Genomic DNA, 16,148 nt, shown 5'->3' on the forward strand with positions numbered 1-16,148 from the left:
TCAAAATATATAAAAGTAATTGTACATAAAAGTATCTTGAAATATTAAATAATAGAAAATATTTAAGAAAATAATGATTTCTTGTGAATTTATAATAATGATTATTTTTTTTCGACTTCAGCCAATCCAATAGCATTTTCCAAATACTATTTTATTTCTTCATTGTTTTACTTCAAAATGAGAAAAAAAATTATTTTTTTTTGTTACATCTTATTAAAACAATACGAAATGTTTATTTTCCAATAAATTTTTACGTCAAATTTTAATATAATATTTAATTTTATTTAATATATCTCAGAAATATACTATTAATATTTTGTTATAAAAATTAAAAAGATCATAAATTTATTATATGAAAATAATCAAATACTAAATATTCCTATGAATGATATTTCTTAAATATCGCATTTTCCAAATAAACAATTAATTTATTCAGCATAAAAGTTTCATATGCCAAAGAAAGAAGATTTAAATGGTTCTCTTGAAATACAAATTTTTCATGACATTTTTGACAAATGTTACGTGAATTTCAATTTCTGCATTTTCCAATAATTGTCATAGAAATTTCATTTCACAGTCAAAGATAACAAATATCCACCTAATATTAAAAAATAGTAGCATTGCGATGAAACTGATACTAATGAAACTCGATTCTATATTATGATGCCAATAATTTTATAATTTTATTTTGCTATTCATCAAACAAATTTTACTAATAATATACTGCATTTTAATCGACTTATTTAATATCAATATGATTAAAATTGACATGATGATATATTTTTTAGTAATATTTCAATTCGTTTCGCTAAAAAAAAAAAAAATTAAATATTATATAAATTTTAACATAATATATATTATAAATATAAATAAATAGTGGAAATTTTGTAATTATAAAAGCATTTATTTAGATAAAAAAAATATTTATGAATAAAAATTGAAATTATCAAAACAAGAAATTAAAATTTTTATTTTATATAAATTTTTTAATTCTTAATAGGATATATTTTTTCTCAATATTTTAAAATAAAAAATTAATTATTTTTCCATTAAAAAAATCATATATATATATATATATATATATATATATATATATATATATAATGATAATTATTAAAAAAATATTTAAAATAATATTTTTATAATAATACTTGTTTAAAATTATTTAATATTAAATAATAATAATAATATTTAACGAAAATAAAATAATTACTTATATTATTAATTATAAATAATAATAATATTTAATAAAAATGATAATTATTATAAAAATATATGAAATAATACTTCTACAATAATTATATTATAAGTTTTCATGTTTTTTTTTTTATATAAATTATTTTATTTTTCAAGATTTTAATGTCACTTACCCAGCATGAAGGAACATATAAAATGCAAATCTCCAGAGCTCAAGACGTTTGTCCGGTCTGTAAATGAAAACGCTATCAATTGGTACCGGCCCTGAAGGATTCACTTCTCCCATCGCCACTGTATAATATGTGAAGAAACCCAGCTATAATCAAAAATGAATGAATATTATCAATAAATTTTCATGATTTTATAAACTAATAACTAATATAGATGATAATAAAAAAATGAAAATAAATAATTTTATAAAAAATTTTATATAAAATTCTATTAACTAGACATGTTTATAAATATGTTTTTAACTAGACAAATTTTATCAAAGATATGTATCTAATGATTTCTATTTGAAATATAATTTTAAATAATTAAAAAAATTAATAAAAAGAAATTCTTATTTTTTATAGTAATTTATTTATAAACTATATTTATAAATATATTTATAATAATATAAAGTTTTTATAATAGTATAAAAATTTTTACTTTATTTATGATTTATAATTTTTAATAAAAAATAAGAACGAAAAATATAAATGTCATTTCAGATGTTTTGTATTGTTTTTTTGAAATAAGCTAATTTCAAGAATATAGAGATTTCTTTAATTAAGACATTTTCAAATCTCTAACTAAGAGATTAAATATATTTTTAAATTAAATACGTTATTAATTTTTAAAAAATGAATACAGTAATATAATATTTTATTATATGGAACAAATAATAAATTTTTTTATTTTTAAATTCACTCATAATTTTTTGAAATTGTTACAATTTAGAATATGACATTATAGAATATGATTTTATAAAAAGTATGTTTTCTATATTATGTTTTATTTCACCATATCGATAATAAAAATAACAATTAGATTTTTTTAATATTATTGTAATTTATTATTGTTCTATAGAAAATAATTTTTTTTAATTTATTATTAATTTTAAAATCATTAAATATTATTTATTAATTATAATTATATTAAATATTATTTATATTATTTTTTTATATAAATATATTTAATAAAAAAAAGATTGCAAAAATATACAAAATTATTCAAAATAAAATTATATATTTATTATAATGAACAGAAAAATTAAATAAACTTAAAAAGATTCACTGATTACTAAATATTTAGTCAAATGAAAGTTGCATTAGTAAACTTCATTCTTTTAATAAATTATAGATATTATATGATATTACCAATTCCTCCTTTTATCTTTTAAAACATATGGATTTTCCACTTAGTATAAAACTCCAACTTATGATCTTCAATGAGATATCTAGATTTATTATAAAAGATATTGAAGAAGGATATTATTATAAAAGATTATAAAAGAATTTATAATTATAATTTTTCTTTCTTTTTTTTAATATACAATTTTTTTTTACTATTTCTTGAATATTTCTATTTTAATATTTTAATATTTCTTGAAAATCAAAAACTAACATAACTGAGACTCTAGTCGAATAAACTTATATGCATATATGGAAATTTTAATTTTGATAAAATTTTTGAATCACAGAATAAATACTTGAAAAATATAGTATATTTGAATAACGCTTCTTTATATGTAAGACAAATGAAGTGGCCGAACTAATACATATCTTTTGCAACATCAACAATAAATCGAAATTCCATAGTTTATATATATAATGGTCGATCGTGAAACTCTATATCCCTTTATGGGTATAAAGGGATATAGAAACGCAATATCCTTTTATGGGTATTTCTTTGTATCGAAGACTAAGAATATACATTTTGAAAAACGAATGAAGATATTTTGCTTTAAAGCATTTCTCATAAATAATATATTTAGAGAAGATAAAATAGAAAAATATCATTTGTATTTATAGAAGTTTGAAATATTTTCTAACTCGAGAAAAATTCTCCAATAGTGAAATATGAAAATAATAAATATAAAAATAAATAAATAAATAAATAAATATATATATATATACATATATATAATATTTTTAATATTACTAATATGAAATAATAATTACTAATACAACAAAAATAAAATAATATCAGAAAAATAAAAGATTGTTTTCATTTTCTTAATAAAAGAATATTAAAAACATTAAAATAACTACATATAAATACTTCATTGAGTTAGTTTTATAAATACTTACATAGTATATAAATATAATAGTATATATATAATTATATTAGTATATATATAAATATAATTATATAATATATAAATATTTATATAATATAAAAAACATACAAATTATTTATTTACGAAATGAAATTTATTTATTTATTATAAAAAATATAAATATAATAATTTTACACATAATTACATACATTTTACTTTATTATTTAAATTAATAATAAAGTTTATATTAATATATAAGACCATTTTATAAATCTAGATAAAAAAATTTTAAAGAATTTTTGCATGTTATCAGAATTATTACATTATAATATATTAAAAATTTCAATGATTCTATATACATATATTCATATTTATTCAATAATATATAAGACAGAATTAATCGTATAATTTCATTATAATTCATATAAATATGTAGTTCTCTTTGATCTATTAAAATTTATCGAATTCAAACACAAATTTGCGCGTATTTTCGAGCAAACTATATGAGAATTAATGAATATTGGTATTATAGAACCATTGAAAAATAATCTCTCCTATATTATCAGATTGTAATTTTTTATCTTTTCCTTATTTTTCGTTTCATTATATCAAAGCAGATATCTGAAATTCATCTTACTTTAACACAATTTATTACGATTCTTTTTCGATTTAAATGTCTTATAAATAAAATTTAAAAAATTGAAATCTCATTCTTTAAATTAAGAAAATTTTTGTTATTTTTTTTATTTATATAAATTATTTTCTTTAAATGAAAACAATGAAATATCTTATAAAGGATTGAAATTATCTAAAAAATGTTTTATCAAAAATTGTTTCTATTTGTTGTTATTCAAAAGGAATCATATATAGCGCAAATTATTTTTTTGTTCGTCAAATTAAAGTCAATTTCATTTTTTAAAATAAACTAATTATAATTTTGAATGTATTGATCAATCAATTTTTATATTTTCTATAAAAAAAGTATTAACTATTCATATTGAACGAGAACATAAGATTAATTAATTATTCGAATGTCAATTATTCGACATTTAATTATTTAATAATGTATTAAATGATTAATTTGAATCCGAACGGAGAATAAATATGTATTTAAATTAGTGCATCTAAGAATTTTTATATTTTGAACATATATCAATTGATTTAAAAAAACAATATCTAATAATTATAATTTTTTAATTTAAACAATTACATCATATTTCTATAGTCAAATAAAAATAAAATACACATCATTGTTATAAATTTAAGTTAAAATATAGTTATACTAATATCAAAATATTTTCATTCATTATATAAAGCAACAAAAAAAAAAATACTGTTTTATGCTGAAATGTATATAATTACAATGAAAAACATGAATGAAATAAAATGTATTAAAGTCATTTATTATATCATAACTATCCAAATAAAATAGCTAAAAAAGAAGGACCACAATTTTTGATACATGCAGCGTCATGATAATTATATTATTATATTCATTATATGCATGAATGGACTATATAATAAATCAGAACTTGTAATATTATATTGAGTCAACATTAGAATACAGCTTTGAGCATAACCTATAAATTCCTAAAACGAATATAATTTAAAAAATTGAAATCTTATTCTTTAAATTAAGAAATATACTGGTTATGTATATTTCCTTAATGACACAATAAAAAATCGGTTCAACATATCACTCGTATGGATTTGCATTATAACTCTTGTGAAACTTTTTTCTTGATTAAATGATTTATTATTTATCATTTTTATTTTTTTATTTTGTAAAAAAAAATTGAACTTTTTGTTCTATGTTTGGAAAAATCTGGAAATATAGACAAGAACGAAAAAGTAAGTATCCAGAATATAAAAATTGAAAAATTTTAAAAAAATTAAAAAAATTAAAAAAAAACGATTTAACATAAAAAAATTTCAGTTTAATTTCATTATTGTGAAATATTTAATTATAGAAAATTTAAATTATCCTATTTAAGATTTCAAAAGAAGAATAATTTTTAATGATTAAGTATAATTGGATATAATATAAATAGATATAATATAAATTAGAGATAATATAAAGATACAAATCAAATTGTTTATGATGATATTAACAAAGGAAAATGTCACTTTTAAAAATAAAATTTAAAAGACCTATTAATAATTACATTTTTGTTAATAATTTTATCTTAAAAATGAAGTTTTTTTTTAATCAATTAATAATATTATTAAATGTTAGTAATCAGTAAAATCAGAACTTTTATCTTTAAAATCAATTGCTGTGATAACTAGATTTTTTATTATTGAATAATATAACGAATGAAATTGAAGCTAATAAAGAATAAAATATAAAAAATTATTCATCATATTTATCATTATTCACTATAAGAATAAAAAAAGAACGCAGATGCAAAAATTTCATTCAACGTGATCGTGTTGTTCAATTTTGAAATTCTAAAAAATTCTTAAGAGGACTAGTGGTCTGTCTTGGACCTAGAAAAAAGATGAAGTAATTAGAGCAAACACTGCTTAATGGACCTTAATAAGGGGTGCTCGTCATATTCTAGCAGACTTTTGTCCCTCCTTTATGTCAGTACTTCAAACCCTACTTCTTCTCCTTATTTTCTTCATTTTCCTCCCGCTAGCGTTTCCGGGAGGAGATGAGAGAAATTTACGATGTATATGGTTGTTTTATAAATTGCTTTAGTCATTTTTTCATTGTTTTAATAAATATATAACAATATGAAAAATATGTATTTGTATAATGTATAATGTATTTTTAAAAAGTTTGATAAAATATATTGAAATTTATCTTTCACATGTTCCAAATTTTCCTATTTCAATAATTTTATTTTATATTCCAATATTCCTCAAATATTCCTATTTCAATAATTTTATTTTATTAATTAGAATCATAAAATCTATAATCTTATCTTTACGATAAAAAAAAAGTTTTATCGATCAGAAAATCCACATGCATTTTATTAATTTGTATATTTTTATATCAATACTTCAATTCGTACTATAAATTGATAAAATATATAATATAAAGAATTTATTATTGTTATTGAACTTATGTCAATAATATAAATAGATATTATAATTAACAACTATAACTATATAAAAAATTTATTATCTTTTTTCATTTATATTAATAGTATTAATATATTTATTTTATAAAATATCTTTGAAGGCTTAATTTTTTAGAAGTTGCGGAAGTTTAAAGTTACAAAATTGCGGAAATTTAAAATGCAAAACGGTTATTGATGCTTTAAGTGATAATTTTAAAATTGCTTTAAACAATTTAAGTTTGCTAATTAAATGAAAAACGGAGATAACAATGCTATAATTATTTCATTCTATCTTCATTTCGTTTCGTCTAACAAAAACTAAGCTAAATTGGTTATAACTTAATAAATAAATCTCAAATTAATATTTTTATTACATATTTACGTTCTTTAGAATTAATTTTCAAAAATATCTCATAAATATATTAACATGCGTTATATATGTATATATTAATATGTTAAATTATAATGTATGTATAATGTAATATATGTTAATGTATATATTAATATGTTAATGTTAATATTATTTTATATTATTTTTATATTTATATAAATAATTTTAAATTTCATGTTTAATATCTTATTTTATTTTTTGAATAATACATATATGAAAGTATTATAGAATTTTTTTTTGAATTTACATAGTTTATAATATAAATAACAGATATAAAATGGAAATTTTTTTTTCGAAAAAATTTTTTTTATGATATTGAGATATTAAAAAATTTTAATAATTAAAACTTTTGTGCTAGATATTACAATTTTTATTTTATTATATTTTTTATTACATATATTATCAGAATCAATTAGATATATTTTATAGAAATTTTAATTAGAACAAAAAATATAAGATTAAAATTTATGTCTTTAAAATTATGAAGAAAGTTTTCCTTATAAGGTTCGAATTTAAATCAACTACTTGGAAATCTTTTCCGCGATTGAAAGATCCTTTTCTAAAAAAAGCTTTATCAGTTCAAACTTTTGACTTTAAAGCAAAATTATATAAAACTTTATATAGAGAGTTAATATATTCATGAGACATTTGAAGAATTGATTCTAAAAGTCAAATCAAATTAGTAAAAATTAATATACAAAAGTGTCGTTGAAGTTTGTTTATTAAGTTATAAATAATTTTTGCATTACATGAAGCAAGACAGGAATATAATATAATATGGAATAAAATAATAAGTAAATAATAGTAATATAATAAAGAAAATATAATCTTATTCATATATATTTCTTTTTTTGTTTCATTTTCTGTCAAATATAAACTTTAATTGTTTATAATTTAATAAATAAACCTTAACTGATATTTTTGTATGTCAATTTTTATATTTATTTTAATTTCTAGAATTGATATTTCTATCTCACTATTTCACGAATATATTTATAAATATTAATATACTATATAAATATTTTGTCAAATTTACAAAAGAAAAAAATTGATAAAATGATTTTATATTTAAAAATATAAAATTCATTCAAACATTTTAACATTTTTATTTCTTTTTTTATTAAAAAAAAAAATATATATATTAACTTATTTATATCTATTAATATTTAAATATCATTATAATATAAGATATGATGATGAATATAATAAAACTTAAAAATAATTTTTTTTATTAATTTATATAAAATGCAAACAAAAAAAATTTGAAAAAATATAATGATATTCGAAAAAAAATTTTATAGAAATTAATAGCAATAATTTTTATTTAACATTATTTATTATTTCAATTTATGAATAAACAAATGAAAAAAGTAATTAATTGCCAAATAAAAGGGTTATTTACGATTTAAATGTAATAATTCCAAAATTTATAATAATGATGTTTTATATTTCAATTATTCATTTATAAAAAAAATTTAATTTAAAAATTTTTTAAAATAATTTATTCATAATTTATACTTTATATTACAAAATATTCTCTTCAGATAAAAATTTAAATTGTTTTAATAAAAAGAAAAAAAATAATATTTTCTTTGTATAGAAATATACATTCAGAAATAAAACAATCATACAATATAAATAATATTAAATATTACTAGTTGCATCTTTTTTTTCAATTAGTATATCCTATTATTATTCTACTATAAAATTTTTTTCTACTATTATATGGTATATATTATATAATAGGAAATATAATAAATTTATTATAAAATTTAATTTATTATAATATTTAAATTAAAAGATGTGTAAATAATTTGTTTGTATAATAGAATTCTATTTAATTCTTTACATTTATATAAAAAATAATAATTTGTACAATATATATTCCATGATATATTTTCTCTAAAATATAATAATATATTATATAAATACATAATTGCTTAATGTTTATTATTTATTTATTTATTTATTTAATTTGCATCAAAGATATAAATTATATTATATTATAAATATTCATATAATTTTAATGATAATCTATTGTTCAAATAATAAAAACTCATTTAGAGTTCATTTAATCAGATAGAACTAAAATAAAAGAAGAATTTTGTTTATATATTATATGTATATATGAAATGGAATTTATATAATTGCAATTATATATATAATTGCATTAACAAAAAGATTTAATTTGTAAAATATAGATTATTAGATATTTTGCAAAAAAATTCAAGTTTAAATTTTTATGTTATGTAATTAAAATAATCCATTTGTTTCTTTTATAAATACCTTATTTATGAAACTTTCTAACTTATTTAAAAATTTTTAAAATTTATAATAATATATCAAATTATTTACAAAAAAAGAAGATATAATAACAATACTTTAAATTTCAAATGTCGATAATTAACTTCTTTTGTATTTTCTTTTCAGATTTTGTCTGCGAAAGAACTCGTAAAATTGCAATATCACAATGGAGACAAACGGTTTCCTACCTTCAGAAACTTCTTTTCTTTTCTGATTTAAGTTCCGACATTAATCCTGTTCTCATTGCTTCTTTCTCGGTCTACCACGCGGCTGCGTAATTAATTAATTAATTAATTTTTTATTCTTTTAATCCAATTTTTATTATTTATTTTTATTATTTACCTTTTTCATCATTCTTTTTTTCTTTCATCACGAATGTACTCAGGTCTTATTTTGTTTCATGTTTTAACTACATAGGTTTGTTAATAATTAGTTCTATCTCTATCTTTAGTTTGTCTTACATAAATATGCGCATTAAACGTATATGATTTTTTTTTATAATAATATGAAATTAATATGAAATAAAATGTTGTGAAAATTTTAATTGAAAAGACATGTTTTAGATACTCTATTAGACACTCTATTATTTATGATTGTATAATGAAATATTCTAAATTTTGTGAATATGTAATATGTTTTAATTTCTAAAAGCATTTGTTTCATTAAAATTTAATTTTATTTATAAATTTTTGAAATTAAAGATTTTTTATTTATTACTATTCCTCCGATTAAAATTCAATACAATTTCGAAATTATAAATATTTAGTTGAATATTTTTAAAAATTTTAAATATAGTAAAGTATCAATTATCTGAACTGGAAGACAAATTTCGAATAAATGATTTTTCGAATAATCGGAAAGAATATTTTGAATAAAGAAAAATCGAACTTCGAAGAATCGTGAAATATTAAACAATTTTCAAATATTTTTTATATAAAATAATATACTATCTATTATATATAATAAAAAGATATTATAAAATGTAAATAATATAAATTAAAAAATATAATTATAAAAAATATAAATTATAAAATGTAAATGATATATAAATATAAAATATATTATAATTCTTCGAATATATTTTATATTATATAGAATATAAATATTGTAAACTATGCTATCAATTATCTTTCAAGTATTTAATCAACTCGAATTGAAATATGTAAACAAAATGATATCACATATGCATAAAATTATACAATACAAAATACTTTTACTGTTAAAATATCAGTTCATCAATAATATAAAATGAAATTTATATATTTTTTTAATATCATTGAATATTAATCAATCGAATGATTCCATATGAATTTTTCTCAAACATTTTTATCAATCGAAAAATAATTTTATTAATAACTAGCATTATTTTGAAATTCATATGAAAGCATTCATTATTGAATCGAGAGAAAGTAAAAAAATTAAATGACTAAGTAAACAATGTTGAAAGTGCGATTAAAAAACTTAAAAAGAGAAACAACTGAATGAATATGAGCAGAAAAGAGACTAGCAGAAAAGAAACATCGCATGGAAAATCAGTTTTGTAACGATTAACGATTGTTCTATATTATTATTTTATGTTTTCGCATGTTTTAATGCAACTCTATATTCTATATATTCTATACAGAGTTTATTCAAAAATACAAGTGGAAATTCTCTATGTAAGTATGTACAATATATGTATATAATTTTCTTCTAAGTAAATTCCATTACATATAAAAATATTAATAAATTTCTTGATTGCAAATGATGTTATTGAAATTATTAGTATTTTTTTTAAAATATGCATAAATCTCTTAACTAATTTGTTTTAAAAGTAATGAAATTATTTGTTTCAGAAATGTAATCTTGACAAAAAATGAGATGGAACAATTTAGATAAATAGAAAAGTATATATATATATGATTTTTTGTATGTATAAAGTTATGATTGTAATCGAATAGGAAAATAATAAACTAGATGAGAATGCAATATGAAATATAAGAAAGGACCAAAAATATTACAATCAGTAGTTCTTATATTAGCATCCATATTTTAGAAATTTATCTTATCGCTTATTATTTATTCGAGTGATTATTTTTTTTTAAATTTGAATAAGCGAAAAAAATAATTGATTAATTAATAACATAATATTTAATTTTGTATCTAATTTTGAAAAAATTAATAATGAGATTAAAAATCTAATTATTAATATACTTAAAATTATTATTTTATAGATAACTTTAAATATATATATATATATATGTATGTATGTATAATATGTATACATATATATAATTATAAAGAATGTATATTGTCATTCATATATTAGGTTGGAAAAAAGTTTTTATGGTTTTTGTTATTTTGATTTTAAATGCTCTATTTTCGATTAAATTAATGTTAAATTGACTTATATAATTTTAAAATGCATTTTTCTTATCTTTTTCCACAATGCCCGGCTACGTGTTGTCCAACCGATCCTTCAAAAGGTAAACGAATTGGTCTTTGAAACTTTATCTTATCCACCATACTCGCCTGATCTCTTGCCCACCAGTGATTATTTTTTCAAGCATTTCGATGACTTCTTGAGAAATACTTCACATGAAGATGAATGCTGAAACGGCATTTAACGAGTTTATCTCCTCCAGAATTTTATTTAATCGGAATAATAAAACTTGTTTCTCATTGCCAAAAATACATTGATATTTATTTATTTTGATTAATAAAGTTTTGTTTGAGCTGAGATATATGCATTTGAATTTAATAGTTAAAAAAACCACAAGAATTTTTTTTCCAATCTAATAATAAATATTATATAATAGAACAGAAAGTTATTGTATTCTTGGAAAATAATTAAATTCAATAAAGTTCTAGTAAATAATAATCAATGTGTGTATGCTACGATAATTAACTTAAAGTTGGATAATTTTATAAACTCCAAAGCTTAGCTTATACAATATTGATTTTAAATATAGAATTCACGTGAAATCATAATTAATTGATAATCTATTTTAGAATATTATATTAGATTAATTTAATTTATTGATTTTAGCTTAAATACATTAAATTAGATATTAAAAAATGACACATTGTATTTACATATTATTCATTATTTTTTTTAAAACTATTTTACTTTTTCAATAATTATGAATTCTTATTTGAAAATTTTTTAAAATATTTTAACATATAAAATTTTATGTCATTTTTTATGTCTTTCTGTATTCAAAATACAAATACAAAAAAAGTGTACAAAGTACAAAAAAAGAATTATATATAAAATACATTAAAATCAATTGATTTCTTAATACATTGAACAAAATATTGTGGTACAAATATTCTTATTTCTTGTTATATTTTTAAGATTTGTCATTTTTTATTCATAGACATTTTAATACTTTATTCAAATAATAAAATTAGAAATATAATAATTCAAAAAAAAAAAACAATGAAGAAAAAAATTAACATTTCTTTTATTTTCTATAAATGTTTCTAATAATAAATTTCTTTTATTTAAAATAAAAGTAATGAAAATAATTTATTTAATAAATTTTTTATTTATGTTTTATAAATTTGAAAATATAAGTTTGAAAAAGTATGAACTCTAAACATATATCTGAATAAGTATAAATTAATGTTATATTTAAGATTACATATTTAGATTAAAACGTATAATTTTTATGTATTTTTTGACTTTGAATTATATAAAATTGTGATCTGTTTCGTTTTATCTTAACCTTTTTCATAATTATTTTTATAAAATTCAAATCTACAAAAATTAAAAAATATAATAATATAAATTAAAAAATACAATATTTTATTTACAATTATTTTTTTATTTTTCGAAACAATACGTTATCGGCATTAATGAATATAAATATTAATATAATAATGACTTAAAATTATTTCTTTATTCAATCTAGTTTAAATAACTTTTAATAACACGTTTGTGTATTTTAATATATGTAATTGTTAATTCCTTCATACCATTTTTCGAAATTCAATTCATTTTTATTACTATACTACTAACTTTCTCGAGTTCTTTAATTATTTTGTACTTATTGACACAATTAGCATAACATTCTACCAACTTAATGACATTACAATGTTTTATAAATAATTCTATTATTAAACTTAAACTAGATTATACGTATACATACATACATACATACATACATAATAATTAAAATACATATGTGAAGAATGAAATGATTTTGATTTATTTTTTTGATTTTTTAACATAATTTTATTCTAATATTTTACAAAAATTTTTTTTCATGTATAATAATTGAAAAGATTTATGAGAAAAAAATTAATAAAAAAAAATAAATATATAATTTTGAGAATTTCAATTCTATTTTTTAATGTAATATGTATATTTTAAATATTACAAAAAAAAAATAAGAATACTAATAGTTAATAAAAAAATAATAAATAATAAATAATAAATAAAATAATAAATAAAAATACATTTATACATATACATATAATAATTATATAAAATATAATAATTAAAACATTAGGTAAATATTTATTTTAGAAAAGCTTTTGATTTTTACGAAGAATATGCTCTTTAAGTAATAATCTATAAGAAATTTTAGCCGTCATCATTATTGCTTAAAAAATTATTAATTATTAAAAAATATTATTAAAAAATTAATTATTGAAATATTATAATTATTGAAAGATATTTTCTAAATAAATTTTCATATTAAAAATTATCTATATTAAGGACAAAAAGAAAATATTTTCATATTCATTTCAATCACAAAAATTATATAAAAATTCCTGATTTAATCATAATATCCAGACATTAATATTTATGATTATAATTTTATTATAATAAAAAATGATGAAACAACATAGAATATTTAAACATTTACTGTGATCTTTAAATTAATTTTAACATTTAAAATTTATTATTATAAATTATAAATTATTAATTACAGTAAGAACTTTATAAAATATTATAAAATAGATAAATGGATGTTCGACAAGAACTTTCTCTCTTTTTGAAATAATTTAATTTAATTTAAATTAACTTAAATTCAAGATAGGATAGTTTGATTTATCACAAGAATAAAATAAATTTGGTTAATTATTTCTAGATAGAAGTGAAAATCTTGTTTTGTATTGAAATTTTTAACAAATTTTTCATTATAATATAAGTATATCAACTTTATTAAAAAATAGATGTCCTTTATGTTTTATATATATTTAATAATTAATAATTTTATAAATATTAACGAATGAACTAAAATCTCTAGAAACAATCAATATTTAAATTGAAATATCTTCTAAATAATTTTTCGATTAATAGATTAATATATTTTTGTAAAAAATGTCTAAATAAATTCATCAATTTAAAATTTTATTTCATTTAAAAAAAAAATAATGATTTTGAATTTTTCTTGAATTTGAGACTTTAAATTTAAGAAAAAATAATTTACATTAATATTTTTTGTTGAAATATTTTTTTAATAAATTCAAATTCACGAAAGTTCTCTATGAAAAAATGTTAATATAATATATGGTGATATAAACTTTGTTATACATTTTAAGTAATACTTGCCATGATATGTTTATGTAAACAATTGATAATGCTGATATAAAGTGCCATTTATGTATATGTAAATTTTTATGTAATAGTAACAATTTTTTTGCAAATATTTCAAAAATTGTAAAAGTCCAATTTATTAATTGAATTAAATTATAAGAAAAAAGATAAAAAAGATTTCATTCAAAATGATGTAACAACAATATCAAAATCAAGATCATCGAAATAATTACTTAAATAATAAACTTCATGACAATTACAATCTATTACATGAATGGCTCATTTATAATAGATTGAACAAGGATAGTACTAAAAAGTTAAGCACTGCATTGGATAAATATCTTTTGATTGTAGATATCGTATGTGAATCGCAATTCACAAATTAATTATATAAAAGAATACATGATCGCATGCAAGAATCATATACGCAAATTTTGTATAAAAAATAATAATGCGTTGATACGAAATTATCATTACAATGCTATTTACAACAGTAAAATTGTTCTTTTATCAAATTAATTAGTACTATTCTATCGCTTTATATATCAAATCTATTCCAATACATTAAACGTTCATAAACACTTGCGAAAATATTTGATTATACATAAAAGCAGTTCCCAATATAGATATTTGATCACCTGTGTTTTATTACATTTTGAATTATTTTTATATATAATATATTTAAAGTTATATGATTTAAAAATAATAATTAATTTGAAATTTCAAAATAATATTGTGTTGTGATTTAATAAATTATTTATTTGTTTTTTTATAAATATTTTTTATAATTTTTTTAAATATATATGGATTAAATTAGAAAGAGAAAATTAAATAAGAAAAAAAGATAAAAAGAAAGAAATTTATTAATCTATTAAAATATAAATCTATTAATATATAAATTTAATACATTATATAGGTAATCATATAGATAAATTGAAAATATTCAAAATATTTCATTATATTTATAAAAATCATGTATTTAAATTAAAGATCTCTTCTATAAGAATCTTCTAATTAATAATTAATTAACAAAAAATATATGAATTCGAATTTATCCATTATATTCTTGAATATTTATCGACAGTGACAATATTTTTATACATATACATAATTATTTCCTATAAATTATTTAAAGTTACGTATAATTGTATCACGATAATTTATTACTATAATACACTAAAAATTTCTGCAATAGAAACGACAACCAATAATACAGAAACATATATCTTCATACCAAAGGTAATCTCACATGAGATCAGGAATCGCATATATCCAACATCGTCGTGTGATATTGTACATCATTCATATTCCACTACATCATATAGATAAATGTGTAGACACGTTAAGCAAATAGACATATAATCGCATGCAGCCATCTTTGAATAGAGAAAATCG

At 17.2% G+C, this 16,148-nt stretch overlaps 1 protein-coding gene across 2 annotated transcripts in view; it reads right to left on the reverse strand.

The window, feature by feature from the left end:
- The window catches only part of LOC724287 (protein rhomboid), an 869,734-nt gene that overhangs the window by 66,204 nt on the left and 787,382 nt on the right, over positions 1-16,148 (reverse strand). For both annotated transcript variants that reach the window (XM_026443982.1, XM_026443983.1), the window contains one exon: positions 1,371-1,513. In XM_026443982.1, coding sequence (XP_026299767.1) covers positions 1,371-1,513 — 143 coding nt within the window. The remainder of the gene's footprint in view (positions 1-1,370; positions 1,514-16,148) is intronic.

The sequence above is a fragment of the Apis mellifera genome, linkage group LG11 (genome assembly GCF_003254395.2).
Source record: "Apis mellifera strain DH4 linkage group LG11, Amel_HAv3.1, whole genome shotgun sequence".
NCBI lineage: Eukaryota > Metazoa > Arthropoda > Insecta > Hymenoptera > Apidae > Apis > Apis mellifera.